Consider the following 17,023-nt stretch of genomic DNA (forward strand, 5'->3'; position numbering starts at 1 on the left):
TCCTGAGGGACCCACGCCAAGCTGACCGCGCACACAGTGCTTTGTTTATACCTCAGCCAGCATCCCTGCCCACTCTGATGGATCCCAGAGGCAGCAACAAGGGGGAGTGGCTACAGCAAAGACCATAGCTCAAAGACCACAGCTCAGCTCTCATTTTCCTGGTTTCTACTGGTATCTCCTGCAGTGGGCTTTGGGAAACGGTTCCCACATGCCAGGGTCTGGCATCCCAAGGAGGCCAACATCCTGACTCTCATCTGTCAGTAACATTGGTAACTACAGCTGAAAAGTACCCTGTAAGATCTTCATGAGCTTCAGAGTTGCTACCATATGGCAGTTTATCACCACATTTCACCACATTTCACAATCTGCCCTGTTTTGTTGTTAACCCAGAGGCCCACCTTTAGGGAGAGATGATGGCTGGGCACAATTGAATTAAATCCAAACATGTGCTGGAGGCCCAGACAACAGCCCCGGGGCAGCAGCAGCAGCTCTACCCCCAGCTCACTGTGGTCAATGGGCTGGCTGTGCAATGCCAAGCTGTATGCCAGCTTCCTGCCCTTCACCAGCTATTCCCTGGCTTCAGAGCGCTTGGTGTCCATACCTCTGGCCTAGCAGATACAAGGTCAATGCATCCCCTCTCTCTGCATACACAAAACAGACTTACAACAAGCTTGACCTGGCAGAGGCCTACAGATGATCAGGGTTTGTGGAGTCATAGCCACCACTATGGTTTTGAACAGCATCTGGGGCTCCAAGGGTGGGTGCACTGAGGGATCAGGCTGTACTGGAAGAAACAACTCAGAGAAAAGCATTCTGTAAATGAGGTACAAGAGCAAGGGCTCGGGGGAGCCAGCAAGTCACCCTACAACCCTTGCAAAATTGGTCAAGGCCAGTAACAAACTGCAGGTGGCAGAAAGGGGAGGATTTCAAGATAAGAGAGAAGGCAAGAAGCCTAGAGGAGATCAGAGCTTGGAGGGAAGAATGGAAAAGGTGTCCTGGTAAGGAATCTAAGTAGGACTTCTAAGGGAATTTATGCTAATATCTCTCAGGAGGCTTTGAAAAAGGGGACATAGGTAATAGCTTTGTGAGATGCTGGTGAAGACACAGAGTTAGGATTGTGGGAGAGACAGGAATTAGCTCAAGTGGATAGCAAGGGGTGGGAATGCACATTACAAGTACCCAAGATGGAGTATTTAGAGCAAAAAAAAGAGGAAGGGGTGAACTATAGCTAAATTATGAAGAAGGGAAGATAAATGCTCTCACCATAAACAAAACAGCTGTGGAGAATCTCAGGACAGATATGCAGGACTTCCTGAAGTTGAAATTTCAAGTCAAAGACCACTGGGGTAGTTACCCACATTCTGTTTTGGGGGGACTGGAAACCTCTAGTCAGGCTATATTTGACTTGCCCAAGCAATAGGCAAGTTACTCAAAAGCCAAAGCACCATCCTGGTAAGGGAAGCACCAGTGGGGGACAATACAGCATACCAGTACAGCATAGCTCAAATGGAGCACATACAAAGAACCTGGCATTCATTCTGGAAAAGATCCTCATTTTCAAAACCATTCACTTGCAGATGCTGCCTCCTTGCATTGTGGAGTGCTTGGGGGACTGGATGCACAGTATCATAGCTCACTCTACTCCATCCCCTCCATACCACTGCCCACAAACACCTAGAAGATGGCAAACACATGAGACCCACCAGAGGTGTAAATATAGCTGCTGTTACACTTTATTTCCTTGTGGGGTTTTTAATTTCTTTTTTTTTTATTATTTTATTTTTTCTTCTGATTGAAAAGAAAAGACAGAGAAAAGTTACAAAAGTAGTAAAAGGCAACGATATTGGCAGGACATCCCTCTTCCCTGCTCCCACCCTCCGGGGCAAGCCAGCCTGCCCCACCTGCTGGTTGGCAGGGACACACCTCTGGGCCCCGGCACCTTGGCAGCTCTTGCTGAGTAAAACCTGAGGCTGCAGGGCCACGCAGGGGCTGCCACTCCAGGCATTTGCTCAAGGAATATGCCTCTTAGATGGGTACCAGGCTATGGCTGTCCCATCTCCTGAGCACAGGTCCAAAGGAGCAATGCTTCCTGTCCTGCACTGGTCAGCTTGATCTGGCAGCAGTTAAAAAGCTGAGGTGTGCCATCAAAACAAGATAAGCAGAATTTCTACAGAGGCAGGAGGAATCAGCAGAGGAATTGAGCTCTCTTGGAAACAGGGATTTGAAGGGAATCGTGACAGTCTGCCAGAGATCCCGCACCAGTGACCTCTTGGAGGTGGTGCTGGTGCAGGGGGTGGCCTGGCTGTAACAGTCTGGAGCCAAAGAACATGGGACAGCATCAGGACAGACACCCCCTCACCACCTTGCCCAGTTCCTCTGCCTGCCTGAATGACAGGAGTTAGGGAGAAAAGGGTGGGTTGGTGGATTCAGGTCCCCAGGCTACCCCAAGCTTTGGATTTTCCCTAGAGGTCTCAGGGAAAGGCCCACACCAGTTCACTGGTAGCCTCCTACTGGCAGCGGGACTGACCATTTGTCTTAACCAAAGAGCAGCATCAAAGACTCTACACTGAGGCAGATTTAAAAAACCAAAAATTATTTTATATTACTCACAGTTGCTCCTCTTGATCTGGACAAACAATAAACAACTTGCTTCCCCATGCAGTCAGATACAGGCTTATGGTGGGGAATTCCTACACAAAGAGGTTACTCTCTCCACCAGGTGCAGCAAGAGGAAAGGCCTTGTTCCTCTGCCTCAGCAGGAGAGGCAAGAACTTGTTCTATTAACTCCTGCCTTGTGGCACAAAACACACACATGCCTCGAAGAAAGATCCCAGTCAAACACCTAGCATGATCCCAACAGCCTCAGAAGTGTCTATGGAGAAATGTCCCCACCTTCACTCAAACTCCCCTCCTATTTCTTCCACCAACAGCGACAAAATGGATTGCTTTTCCTACTCCTTGCTTCATCTAAGAATATTGTTCCACTGATACCAGAAGAGTGTATCCGAATTTAACAGCTAGCCTAAACAAGGGGAAAGCTTGCTGTAGACATTAAATTGGTTTGAGTTTGATGGTACCAGTTACATACACCATCATGTAATGGAACAAAACTATGGAGAAGTATTACATAACCCAGAATACACACTGTCTCAGCAGCGAGGAGATCCATGAGCATACAGTCAACTGCAAGTCTTCTCTTTGATGACACTGAGAGGACTGAAGGTGGGTGTTGCTTTTTCCTGGATGGCTCAACACAGACCTTCCAATTTTAGAATTTTATTCTAATCCCAGATCTACATATGGATGTCTCACTCTCCCATTCCAATCTCTTTTTGGACAGTATCACTGAATTGCCAGCAGATCATCTGGAATGCACAGCTAAATGTGCCAGTTACTCATCCACACACCTCCCTGTCCTAGGGTTTTCCACTTAAGAGAGCTTGATGTGAATGCAATTATAACAATCTCAGACAGGGGTCGTCTTGTTTTGAAAGCAGCTCTGTATAGCTTCTTTCTACAATCCTGAGCTCTCTTTTGAGTGGGAGAAATGTCAGGTCTACAGCAAAGCACTGTAGACCCAGGTATCCTTGGGAAACTGACTGGATTTGGTTTCACAGCTTGATCACTCACCCCTGCTGCCATGCAGGTCATACTAATCCCTGAACACCTGGGTATCTTCAGGTACCACCATCTTCATGTTTGACACTGCCTTGGTGGCAGTTCTTGTGGTTTGTGGACCTGACTGGTATGCTTTGCCCTGAAAGACAGAACTCACTCCCTTTGCCACTGCTTGGATCCATAAGTGGTATGAGAACAGGCACTGCTGCCAAGCCATTTGCTTCCTCCTGCCAGAGCAGCTGCATTGCAAAGATGTGTCATTGCCCCTTCTTCTCTCACCCCTCCCCTTGGGTATCAACCACCTCCCCTTCTCCCTGCCAGGCAGGACACTGGTTGATAGTTCCTGAGGTTTTTTGAAGAAACTCCTTCAGTAGGCACATGACGGTTCTTCCACTGGAGCTATTGGGCTCAGCGGCTTCAAGGTGCTGAGGGAACGGAAGGCAAATGTGGAGGGATCATACATAAAGTGGGGTGGCGGGCGGCCTCCGTTGATGCTCTGCAGGGAAATAAAAAGAGGCATGAAGTCAGTGCTCATATCAGCTGCTAACACTAAGTTCTTCCCTTGAGTGCTTTGTCATCCCCCTCTCTGATACAATTGCACCTCCTTGAATGAGTGGTGATGCTTTCCCTTGCAGCAAATGGCACTAACATAAGAAGTGGAAGCATTTTGCTCACATCCTTGCTCTTACCCTTCAAGATAAAATGCAGGCACACCTCCCTTCCTCTAGGACTGAGGTCCCTAGGATACACATGAATAGGTTCCATGGCACCTGTAGCCACCAAGTGAAACAGGATATCCATGATGCATTTAGAGTATAAGAGTCAGAAAAGCATCATTACCAAAAGGTATCACATGGAAAAGCTAAATTCTCTTGGCCTTGAAATAAGATCTGATACACCTTTAGAGCATGGAGACAAACCAAGTAATCTCTGGAAATGTGTTCTTCAGCCCCATTTGTCAACAGCTCTCCAATAAGGATTTACAAACCACTCTTTATCTTAAAGTCCCAGGTATGCTGAAACTGTCCAGGGTTTTGGTTCCAGACTCTACAGTTTGAAGAGGAATGGCTTAGAGATGCTTGGAGGAAAAGGCCTAACAGACTGGTTTCTACGATGGCCACTAAAGACCATTCTCTCCCCTTTTGCTCAGTGTTCAGAGCATGGTCAGTGCAGATCCAGAGTAAGGAGGGCAGAAATAGCCATGTACTCCCTGCATTGTGTGACAGGACAGAAATGCTGTTTTCCACTAGGCGTTTCTACTATGCTGGTATATATGGATCCCCAGAGAGATTATGGTGCCAAAGAAGTTATTCCACTCTGTTAAATGTGAAGAGCTTTCCTTTTACTTTTCAGGAACTTTGGTTTGTTTCTTTCCTTATGCAAGCAGAAGCACTAGTGGGACACCTAATTTACTGATATTTTTTGGCCAGGAGAGGAGGTCTCGCTGCTCTATGGTCCAGGAAAGTGTTTAATCATGATTAAACCAAAGAATATGTGGGAAGCCCAGCAGCTCAGAAACTCATGCAAATGTCCCCTACTCTCATCTCATTTCCATTACTCTTGGATAGGGCTTTACCACTGTTTTCACAGAGGTTAGGAGAAACCCAATGAGAAATGGGTTAGAAAAAACCCAAACACCTACATGTTGGGCAGAGAAGAAATTTAGAGCAGCCCTGCAGAAAAGGACTTGGGGATGGGGGTTGATGAAAAACTCAATGTGAGCTGGCTCTATGCGCTCACAGCTCAGAAAGCCAATGGAATCCTGGGCTGCATCAAAAGCAAAATGGTCAGCAGGTCAAAGGAAGTGATTCTCCCCCTCTACTCTGCTCCTGGTGAGACCCCACCTGGAGTACTGTATCCAGCTGTGGAGCCCCCAACAGAAGAAGGACATGAAATTGTTGGAGCAAGTCCAAAGGAAGACATGAAGTTGTTAAGAGGACTGGAGCACCTCCCCAGTGAAGACAAGCTGAGGAAGTTGGAGCTGTTCAGCCTGGGAGGAAAGAAGGCAGTATGGAGACCTCACAGGAACCTTCCAGTCCTGGAAAGGGTCTATAGGGAAGCCAGAGAGAGACTCTCCTTCAAGACCTGTAGTGACAGGATAAGGAGCTATGGGTACAAATTGGAAGAGGTGATATTTAGTCTAGATATCAGGAAGAAATCCTTTCCTGTGAGGATGGTGAGACACTGGAACAGGTTGCCCACAGAGGTTGTGAATTCCCCAACCCTGGCGGTGTTCAAGGTGAGGTTGATAAGGCCTTGAGCAGCCTGGTCTGATGGGAGGTGTCCCTACCCATGGCAGATGGGATTAGAAAATTAGATTAGATGATCTTTGATGTCACTTCCAACTCTTAACATTCTACATGATTCAGACTGGGTTCTGGTGTTATCTGACTCCCTGCTCCTTTTCTAGGTCTTTCCTAACTGGAACCATGGTGTCCTTTGTTTAGCCTGCACTGTGGGACTGTTACTCAAAAAATTAGGCTTTTAAAGAACAATTACCAACTCTACTGTCTAACAGAAAACAGAGGTTCATTTTAGCACTTCAGATTCAGGTCTATCACACAGGTGCAACTACCTAACAGCATGGCAATGATGTTTTGATGCCTGCACCTCTCGTCTGCCTGGGCTTTAATTTGTCATCACAAGACAACAACACACGAACACCCTAAAAAAGCTGTTCAGATAGTTTTTCTCACCCAAACACACAGCAAATCAGAGTGAGCTAAGGAAGGTCCAAGCCAGGCCCTGAGTACCACGGTAACTGCAGCAGGATCTGGAAGCCTCTTGTCTCCAAGCTCTTGGTCACAGCTCAGCCTCATGGGGCAGCAGCCCTCATGTCAGGAAAAACCTCTAAAAGCTAGTGTAGACAGTGTGTTCCTGCCTAGTTGGTATCTCTTCTGAAAATTAAGACGGGCACGTGAGAATGGAAAATGCCAACATGGTGCTTGGCATCAGCTGAGCCTGGAGTTTCAGCCAGCAAATCATGCCCTGCTACATCCCCCTGACACCTTGGCCAGCAGTGTAAGAAACAAGAGAGGGAGATTTTAGGGCCTTTACTCAATAGCCACTTGCTGTGGAGTTATATATGGTATATGCTCTGGCAGGTATCAGGCCTGGAGGGTAACATAGCAACCCCTATTCAAAGCTAAGGGCCAGAATAAATCAGCATATTTGTCCTTCTCCAGAGGAGAGAGGGTCCCTTGCCAGTGCCAAGAGGGAATGGGAACAAAGAACCTGGCAGTCCCCTCCATTTTGAAACGCTAGACAGGATTAAGGAAGGCAGCTGAATCCATTCATTTCTGGCAGACAGCAGATGAAGGGGCTCGGGAAAGATGGTCCAAAGGACAGACAAAAATCATCTACAAAACTCACCAGGCTTTGGATGAAAAGTTGTGCTATGGTTTTTCTCTGGGTCTTCTTCTGGGGCCAATGTGTGGGGCAAAGAGCCTTCCCAGGGCACAGAACAAGGGTTGAGGTTGAAGGTCAGGGATGGGAGAAGACACAGGAGGACGCTGAGATTCATGGGCAGTCAGGCAGCTGCAAGTGAGGCTCAAAATGCAGCCAATCCTGGTTTTCATCATGGCACCTCTCAAGCAGCCACAAGATGACAACTAGCTTTCAACAACAGCAGACAAGGGCAGAGTGAAAAAGGGCCTGTGCCCAACTGCAGGCAGTAATAGGAGAGGCAGTAACCTGACTGCCCTCCTCCATAGCAACACCCTGACCAATCTGCACTCCTTTATAACCCTGAGCAATACAGGATCCTTGTGCATATGCTCCCTGACTGATAGGGCAGTACTAGAGGTACCTGCTGGAGGTAAGAAATCTCCAGATCCTCAACTCTCTTCTTGCAGAGGAGCATTTTTAGATTGGAGTTTACATCCAGCTCTCGGGATGACCAGGCCTCATCTGGCTTAGTCCAAGACGCCATTTTGGATCACAGCATGTGGTGGTTTGGTCCTGATGCACAAGGCAAAGCTCTGTAGATGTATTTCCAGAACAAAAATGAATAGAGCCTGCTGCCAGAGAGGGGAACTCATTCCTACCACCCTGTTGCTTGGGCCAGCTGCCTCTCTGTAGTCTGGGAGAACATCCTAGCCAGCCTGCCCTTCTCCTTGGATACACCATGCCTGGGACTTTGCTTTGACTAGGAAAGGGTGTTAAGAGTTGTTGCTGCTGCCTGCAACAGCAGAGAGCTTGCCATAAATCTCCCTGACAGCCCCTGGTGAGCAACCCCAGACCAGCTCCTGCAGAGGCTCCTGAGAGTGCAAACAATACACACCTGACATTAAAGGCTCATGTGTTCACTCTAATGGCATTTGGACTGCTGGGTACTGCTCACAAAACGAAGCCTAATATGGGCCCTGTGCTAATGGAAATCATTAACCAGAGTCCTCAATTTGCTAAGCAACGTATTTACACAGCTGGAGAATGGCCTGAGTCAGACTCACACGGCTGCCACAGGAGAGCACACAGGCTCAGACATATACTCTGTCAAATACACATGCTCACTTGCACATACCTGCCCTCACACACCTCAGGTTCTCCTCAGTACACAGGCACTTCCCTGGTCACTTGTCCACATCCCTCTGTGCACATGCAGACTCACCCTGACTTGGAAATCACAAGGGCTGTTCCACTCATACAAATCCTACCTGCTTGTAAAGTAATTCAAGACATACAGGGCCAGTACTTCACAGCATCTGTCTAAGGCATATCTAAGGCACCATAGCTCATCACTGGCTTGTATAGCTGTTCAGAACACAAGGTTGCTCCAGCACCTAAAGATACCCGCACTGCCCCACTGCACACCTTATTTGAGTTAGATGAGCTCCTAAGGGAGGTAAACTTGTCTTACACACTTTTCAAGCAACTGTGCACAGATAAGCAATAGTATTATCACCTTTAAATACAGTGGGGCAAATAAAAAAACAGGTTTAAAACATATCTGAAGTGTATAAACAAAGAAGCACACCTAAATATAGTGAGTGGAGGGAGGCCTCAAAGAAGGCCATCAAAGAGTAAACATCACAAAAGAAATGTCAATTTCAATCATATTAGCAGCTTTCAGAAAACAGACAAATGCACAACTGTTCCATAAACCCATCCGTAATGTAATTGTACATTTTGGCAAGGAAAGAGTATATGGCAAGAAGACAAACATGTAAAGCTACATCTGTTAATATGAAGCCATATTCCTCCTAGAAATAGGTCTCTTCTATGAAGTCTGGGAAAATATCCCAGACGATTTTGGTCTCGTGGTTCCACAGAATCATAGTTCTTTGAACAAAGCAAAAGTGAGCACAGGTCAAAGTGAGCTTTCAGCTGTGGGAATAACAATCCCCACAGGAGGGTGGAAATGCAGTTACCCAACACAACAATGTCTTTGAAGGGAGTGGTGTGTGGGAGTGGTGTGCTAGGGATAATGGAAAATTAAGAGGACTCTTTGGTCCTCTTTCTTAAGACTTCTAGTATACTGGTGGGATTCAAAACCAGATCAGCTTGTGCATTCTGCCAACCCATCCCCTACTCAAGGCCAATCCAGCATGACACAGCACAGGAGTACCTTCTTTCCTACTCTTAAGCCCCAGTGGGTGGGAAATGCTGCTGAGCCCTGTTTAAAGGATGCTGCCTTCCAGTGGCAGGTGAATGATCCCTTTGCAGTCTGTAGACTCACTTTATAAAAGTGAGTATAAAGTGTAAAAGTCCTTTGGGATGAAAGGCACCATGTAATTGCAAGTTGTGAAGGCATATCTGATTCCCACCACCATCCTCTATGGAAAGGAATAAATCACCAGAATAGCTTTGGCAAGGACAGATGCCTGCTTGGGACACTACCTGTTTGTGAGACAGCTGACTTGCCCAGGAGTTGGCAGAGCCAGAGGTAGCACCAATATTCAGGCAGGGCACAGAAAGAGTAAAGGCTGTCAGACTCCACAGAGGAACATGTACGGGTACACTGATTTAACTCCACTTTGTCCTCCTTCCTCTCACCCCTGCTAAGTGTTAGAAAATAAACTTATTTACTCTTCAAATTTGATGTGGGAAGCCATCAGCTTAGAGCAAGGAAAGGAGGCCACATGCCTGCTCCTAGTTACATCTGTAATTCCAAACATGGTTGTGACCAGGCTGTCATGAATAAAATCTCTCAAGAAATCCACCCCGGTTAAAACACTGTGTTTAGTTATGTACAGTTAATGTTCTTATCCCATTTGTAAACCTTGTTTGTTGTACCCCTTGTTTACCCCGATAGTTGTTAGTAATGTTAATTACTTACCAGTTGTTGAAGTGTTTTAAAAGTTCTTATAGGACCTACCTCTACCCCTTCCCTTTACTTCCCTGTTACTATGTAACAAAGCTGCTCCCAGGGGGCTGTGTGCCTGAGTAATATGCAAACTAAGGCATGCAAGACACCAAAACAATGAGCTAACAGAGAAATAAAAGAACAAAGAAACATATTCTAGCAAGCTATGGTGAAAGATCATCTTCCTGCATCACCTAAGCCTACTTAGAGACCATCTTCCTGCATCACCATGACCTCAGAGGACTGGAAAGGACTGACTCCCCCCTAGACAATAAGCCAGAACAACAGGCCTCCTGGCTACTCTCATGAGCATGGAAACCCCACCTGTGCAGTGTGTGCTGCAAAGCTGAATCGTGCCTCTTTCTTGGAACTACCGGTGTGGAAATGGCTGTGGTCCAAGCAAACCCTCAGGCACCCCCCACCCCAAAGCTGAGTCCTAAAGAAGGCATAATAACAGGAGTGTGTCTCCTGGCCAATTTATTTCAAGGCTACTTCCCAACATCTCTGCCTCAGTTTCTCCAATGCATAATACATACATGTCCTAGTTTCTGCTGGGATAAAATTAATTTTCTGCCTAGTAGCTGGTGTATCCTTTGGCTTAGATTTAGGGTAAGAATAATGGTAACAGCAATAATTAAAAATATCAGTCTGTTAAACAGTGTTTATACTAAGTTAAGGACTTCTCAGCTTCTCATGCCCTGGTATTGAGAAGGTTTGGAAGAGTATAAGAAGCTGGGAAGGAAGCAGCCAGGACAACTGACCCAAACTGGACAAAGGACTTTCCCATACCATATGTTGGCATAAGCTGGTGCTTTGCCTTCCCAGGTAACCATGATGCAGTCCTGCTTTTTTGGAGATGGCTGAACACCTGCATACCCAAGGGAAGCAGTGAATGAATTCCTTGTTTTGATTTGCTTGCATGCACAGTTTTTGCTTTCTCTATTAAATTGTCTTTATCTCACCCCACAAGCCATCTCACATTTACTTTCCCAGTTCTCTCCCCCATCCCATGGAGTTGCAAGATAGCAACTTCGTTGTGGGGTTAAGCCACAACAGCACACCACAGCCAGGTAGCTGGGATGAATTAATTAAACTTCTAGGTGTTTCAACCTTCTGATGAGAGGTGATTTCTTTTCAATTACAGTCTTGCTTCAGGCATTTTTAAAGAAACAGTCATTGGCAAGCAGGACCAGCTCCTCCAGTGGAGCAACAATTCACACTTAACTGCCTATTCATTAACTCTGATAGGGCCTCTAATAATGTATTCCAGTTGCAGACCTGAAGCAGCCTAAGGAGGAGCTTTTCACAGGCAAACTCCTTTCCTCCTGAAAGTCTGTCTTCTACCCCCAGGTTCATACAGAATTTTATTCCAAGGCATAGTTTAAAAATAGACCATGCCAGACCTTCATTTTATAACTACTTTTTTCCTTTTTCTTCTGAGAAAAACAAAGGTCGTCTCTAAATGTTGTTCTGACAAGGAACCCAAAACTTTGCAGTGAGCACCATTTTCTTATGTTTTTCATCACCCTTCCCTAAAAGACTGAAAGACCTCTCTGCCATCACTAACATAAGGCTAACACCTATTTCTTTCCATACCACCACATTGCAAAGAGCAGTTCAATGTTTTACAAACATATCACTGTTCCTCTTAGAAAGGTTAAAAAATACATTTTTAAAAATCAAACATTTGCAAATGTGTGTGCAGAGTTCTCAGGTGGCAACTACCAGACTTACAGAGGTGCCACGAGACAGACAACACTGAACCTTTTTGGAAGATACTTCAAAGGGCCTAGCAGATGCTTATTGGTCACCTGCCCAAAAGCAGAAATAGCCAGTTTTAGCTCTGGGTCCTTGCTGGCAGCAGCATGATAAGCCTTTCTTCTCCTCTCACACACATCTTTAGATATGTCTTTGACAAAGCTTACTTGAAGCTTTGATTTTTCCTGCCTGACAACCTGAAGGAAAGACGCTGCACAAATAAAAGGGACAGATGGGTCATTCAGAAGAGCAGTCTATTGTTGCTCACTGGCCAGGTTGGGGAACTCGCCACTCCAGGGTCCCAGTAAAGATCATGCTCTGAAGGCAAAAAAAAAATCTCTTAGGAACAAGTGAATGAACCCGTATTTCCCTATTAGTCAGCTGTGCCTTGGACCTACTTTTTTTCTTCTGATAAGACATTGCCTGTGCTTCCTGCATTCCTGCAGCAATACCTGCAATACCACAGGGTCTGCATGTGCCTGAGCAGGAGAAGGAGCAGGCACAAGAGTTGCCCCAAACAAACACAGACACAGGCGAGGCACAATCTGGCCCTAAATCTCCAAGTGCATCTAAGTAGACTCCTTAGTTTTGGTCTGTACAGAAGTGACACTACCTCACCTCTCTTTCCTCTCCACCCTCCCCGTTCCAGCCCTTGCTGTGTTGCAGAAACACCCTCCTCTCAGAGAGATCACAGCAGCTGCCTCATAGTCCTCCTCCCTTGGAGCCAGGAACCTCAGGTACCATGCTTCCGACAGAGCCCGCACGTAGTGTGTACTTGGGATTGTGCAGCTTCCAGTTTGCATGAGGCCAAGGCAAGCAGATTCCCTCTGGCCAGGTAGGCTGGCACTGAGCAGCACACTGCTTTCAACTTGAAGGGTACACAAATTGAACTTGCAAAGTGAGGATTAATTAGCTTGGCATGAGCAGACTGCAAACACATGCTGACATAGTGCACTTGCCTCTGGACAAACCACCCTAGCTGTGGAAGCAGGAAATGGGTGTACTATGGGAGAAGTGTGTGGGAAAAGAGGATCTAGGGACTGGGAGAGACAACAGGTGCCAGGTTCCCACAGCCACATGAACAAAAAGGGAGTAGGAATAACTGCAGTGCGCCTGGATGCAGTGAGTAGATGTGCCTCATCAGCCATCTTGGACTTTAATCTTTGGCAGAAAACAGTGGCTCTCTGTGACCCTGTGCCATCCCCTAAATCTCTCTCTCTGCTCCATCACCCAGATATGACCCAGAAGACATTAAATCCCTCTCTCTGTGAAACATGCCTTGCTATTTTCCATTCCCTTGAACCGCAGTGCCAGTAGCCATAGCCACCATTGACACAGAAGCAACTGGGCTGCACCTTTTTTCTACCACTCCCCACCTCTCCCTATTCTTAAACCAGACCCACAACCCACATCAGACCACAAAGAAGGAACTGCTGAAAACAGGAAGTCAGCCTCCTCACTCACCAGATACTTGCTACTTACATGCTGCAGTGTGGATTACAGAGCTCTTCGTTATTCCACAAAGGCTATTCTGTGGGCACTTACATGATTCAACAGGTGCAAGGGTATACACAGCAGGAATTTTTGAAAAGAAGGAAGCAATAAAAGTTCTTATCCTTAAGGAAACAGAAGAGAGACATGACAGTCCCACTTCTACCTGCTATGGGCAGGCTAAAGGCTGGTTAGCCTCTGCCATGAAATCCAGTAAAAGCCAAATATTTTGAGTACTTTTTAACAGTGAGGCATTCCGCCCTTGGCTACACTAGATACTTCCCCACACTGAGGAAACTCTGGACAGTGTCTTTTGTCAGGAACTGTTCAGAACAAAGACTGGGATTCTCCAGTACCTACTATCATCTTCAGCAGGCAGTTCAGTGGCTGGGTTGGGAGGAGCGTAGAATACCCAAAGGGATGTTCATGTTCCCACTTAGCAGATGCCCTTCTCCATTTTGCTCAGCAGAGGCATGCCCATCAACTGGAGACAAGACACCACTGGGGAAACTGGAATACCAAAATCCCCATGAGGGGCTTCTGACCATGAAGTAATCCAAAGTTGTTACTGGCCAGGAGGCAAGTCTCTCTTGTTGATTCTAAGACCAGGGTAAGGTTTAGACACTCAGTCACATACTAGAAAAACCAGGAAGGTTTGGGAAACTGTTAGCAAGATGCAGTTTGGGATTTCTGCTGCCTGAGATGCCCAAGCTGTTTATACTCATGGTAGGTATAAGGACACAAGTCTAGAAACATGGCTTAACGTTCTCCTTACCCTACCTCTCTTCAGGTGAGTCACACTTTCTGCTGGTTTCTCAGTGTAACTCATTCTGAAATTGCAATCATGGTATTTATCTGCATATTTATATGCATCCAATGCTAAATGCTTGCACAGCTCCTTGGGAGCCTGGGATGGAAGGGGAACACCTGTGTTTATTTGTATATATATATATGCCTACACACACTGAACCTTCTGATTTTTTAGAAATCTTTACTTTGTGCTGAGCAGCCAGAATAAAAGATTTGCACCAATACTGCTCTGTCACCTGGTATGCCTTGCACTTGTGAATAGCTCAGGTATCTGCCTAGAAGGCTCAAACCAGCATATCTCCTGCTCAGCTCCAAGCTGAAAAGGTCCATTGCTTTAGGACAAAAATAGCCAGCATGTTTCTGCAGTGGCCTTTTAGGATGCAGAGTAAGCAATAAGAAACGAGGAAGTCATTTGAGGGATCTGGTCCCTGTCCAAGCAGAGGGCATTCTCTCAGCATTGATAAGATCAAGGCAAAAGCACAGGAGATTAATGTTCTGATTTAAAATTCTTACTTTTACATAGCAGAAAACATCTCCCTGATCAGCCAGGTTATCAGATTGGCCTTGAAATCCTTCCTTTCTGCCAGCCCCAACAAGATCCTTGAGACACAACTGGTAAGTCCCTGGGTGTCTTCTACCCACCTACTGCTGTTAATATAAGCACAGCTCCACCAATCCCATTCAGAGACTGCATGTAGAAGTTTGTCAAGGAAGAACAAAAATAGGAAAAATGACAGACTTTTAACCCTCATCCCAAGATGGCCTGGATAATTGAAGAGAATTGTATTATAGATACACTGGAAGACAGGTCTCTGTTTCAGAGCTGGCCAAGCCTGGTCTAGGGCAGAGGCAGTTACACCCCAGAAGCACATGGTCATCCTCCTTCCAGTGCCAAGGAAGTATCTCCATTATAACAGGAATGACGGATTTGTCTTTCCAAACAAGATGTGGGTCTGCTGGTAGATAAAACTAGCACTGAGAAATAAAAGAAACAATGGGAAGGTCTCCACTGATTGATGAATGGTAAAAAAGACATTTGCCTTTACAAACAAACTGTAGGTTTGCTGATAAATGAAAATTGGATATTGAAAGATGAAAGAAACAATGGGCAACACCATAAATTCCATAAGAATTAAGAGGGAGGGTTATACATTAGAGGGGAATCTTAGGTATCAGGAAGTACCTGATACCTCTCAAGTACCTCAGCTGATGGGGAGAGAGGGACATACGGCTGGGAATTAGGATAAAAAGGAGGCTGTGTCTTCCAAAAATTTGAGAGACCCCAGGGGAATGTCCCATGGCCTCTCCCTTTATTCGAATAAAGTAAAAGGACTACTCTGTCTCCTTTTTGGACATAAACCTCTGGTGTTTGTGGATTAATTTTCCTGACAAATGGGAGCTCTTTTCTGGAACATTTCCACTGTCCAGGCCAGCGGGCAGCGAGCAGTGCTGAAGGTGCCTCACCCAGTTTCAGTGATCAGCCCCCCTTGGTGGCAGCTGGCACTGGGCGATCGATTGGGTTCCCGAGACTGTCCAGGAGACAGACGAGTGGTGGACCAGGGGAATCCATGAAGAGTCCACAGGGAAGGACCACTTCAAATCTCACCGGTGAGTAAAATGGGATTTTCAGGAAGCAAACCTGGGAAGGCACCCATGGAGGGTAGCACAGGTAAACCTGGGAAGGCACCCATGGAGGGTAGCACAGGTAAAACAAGGCACCCATGGAGGGTTGCAAGGGTACACCCAGGAAGGGGCCATGGCAAAAGGGATGACAATCCCAAAATATCTCCAAAGAATCCCTTGGAAGAATAAGGAGTTGGTTTACACATTCTCCCACAGGTAATTAAGGATATAGATGCCCAAAAGGGTCAATAAGGGAAAGTCGAGAAGGGGTCTTGACACTCCATGCCCAGAGGGACAGTAAGGGGAGTTAAGGAGTCCTGACAACAGGGGATGGATGGTGTTGGTGTGTTGGAACAGAATTGATTGAAAGGGAGTATGGAGAGATACAGTTGAGGCAAGGAGCAGTAGGACCAGGCACAGAGGTGCAAGACCGAGAGCAAGGCTGGGGGTCTGTGCTGCTGCCGGCTGTGCCCACCAGGAGCGCCAGTGGGGGGAAGGAGCTGTTTGGACAATGCAGCAGGACAGGGACTAGCTCTGGTATATGGTATGTGATAAACAGAGTGCATATAAGGAGGAAAGAATATCCAGGAAATGTAGATTGTATGTAGAAAGACTCAGATTTTCTTTTAAGGATTTTTTTTGGTTCACTGGAAAAACGAATGGTTTTGAGCTGTCGGAAAATAAGTACTCACAGGCAGTAGTGGGGAGGGATTAGAGGAAGAACAAAGTAAATCCCTGGGTGAACTGGTTAGAAAGATACAGAAAGTATACATTAAAAGGGATAAGGAAAATGAGAAAGCAAAGGTGAAGGTAATGGCAGAATTTTTACAGCCCAAGAGGGAAGAACCACAGGGCACAACAGGTCCCCCAGGACAGAAGGGATGGGATCAGCCACAAGGATGTGGCAGAGGCGTTCTCTCCCCAGCAGGGGAGACCCAACCCAAACAGCAGCTGGGGAGGAACCAGTGTGCTGTCTGCAGGGCAGAGGGACACTAGAAGTGAGAATATCTGCAAAAACAGCTGTACCCTCAGGAGAATGAAGTCCAGAGGATAACAGAAATGGATTGTTAGGGGTGTCAAGAGCTCCCATTGTACCAAGGACACACCACCTTCAAACCTTTGTTAACTTTTAAGGTGGGTCCAGATTGAGAGTGTTGCAGCGAGTGTTTACATTTATTCATACTTGCATGTTTAAGTTTGTCAGTTATATGATTCATTCTTGTGCCCTTCCCTGCTCCTTCCAAGCTGGTTTACCCCTAAGAGTTATATCCTCCCCTGAACTGCCCTTCATTGCAAATCCAACCCCTTATTCCTGAACCTTCCCTGCCTGTCACCACAACCCTGCCCCTACCCCTTGTCCATCATTGTAAACCCTGCCCTTTTTTCTGGATCCTTCCCTGTCAATCCCTAACCCTTGAG

At 46.4% G+C, this 17,023-nt stretch overlaps 1 protein-coding gene across 4 annotated transcripts in view; it reads right to left on the minus strand.

Moving 5' to 3' along the window:
- Positions 1–1,711: 1,711 nt before the first annotated feature.
- The window catches only part of LOC107201248, a 71,789-nt gene continuing 56,477 nt past the window's right edge, over positions 1,712–17,023 (minus strand). For 3 of the 4 annotated variants that reach the window (XM_033512556.1, XM_019006166.2, XM_019006159.2), the window contains one exon: positions 1,712–4,114. In XM_033512556.1, coding sequence (XP_033368447.1) covers positions 3,986–4,114 — 129 coding nt within the window. In that variant the 3' untranslated portion in view covers positions 1,712–3,985. The remainder of the gene's footprint in view (positions 4,115–17,023) is intronic. The other variant, XM_019006165.2, reaches the window with a different exon arrangement.

This window comes from Parus major, chromosome 3, assembly GCF_001522545.3.
Source record: "Parus major isolate Abel chromosome 3, Parus_major1.1, whole genome shotgun sequence".
Classification (NCBI taxonomy): domain Eukaryota; kingdom Metazoa; phylum Chordata; class Aves; order Passeriformes; family Paridae; genus Parus; species Parus major.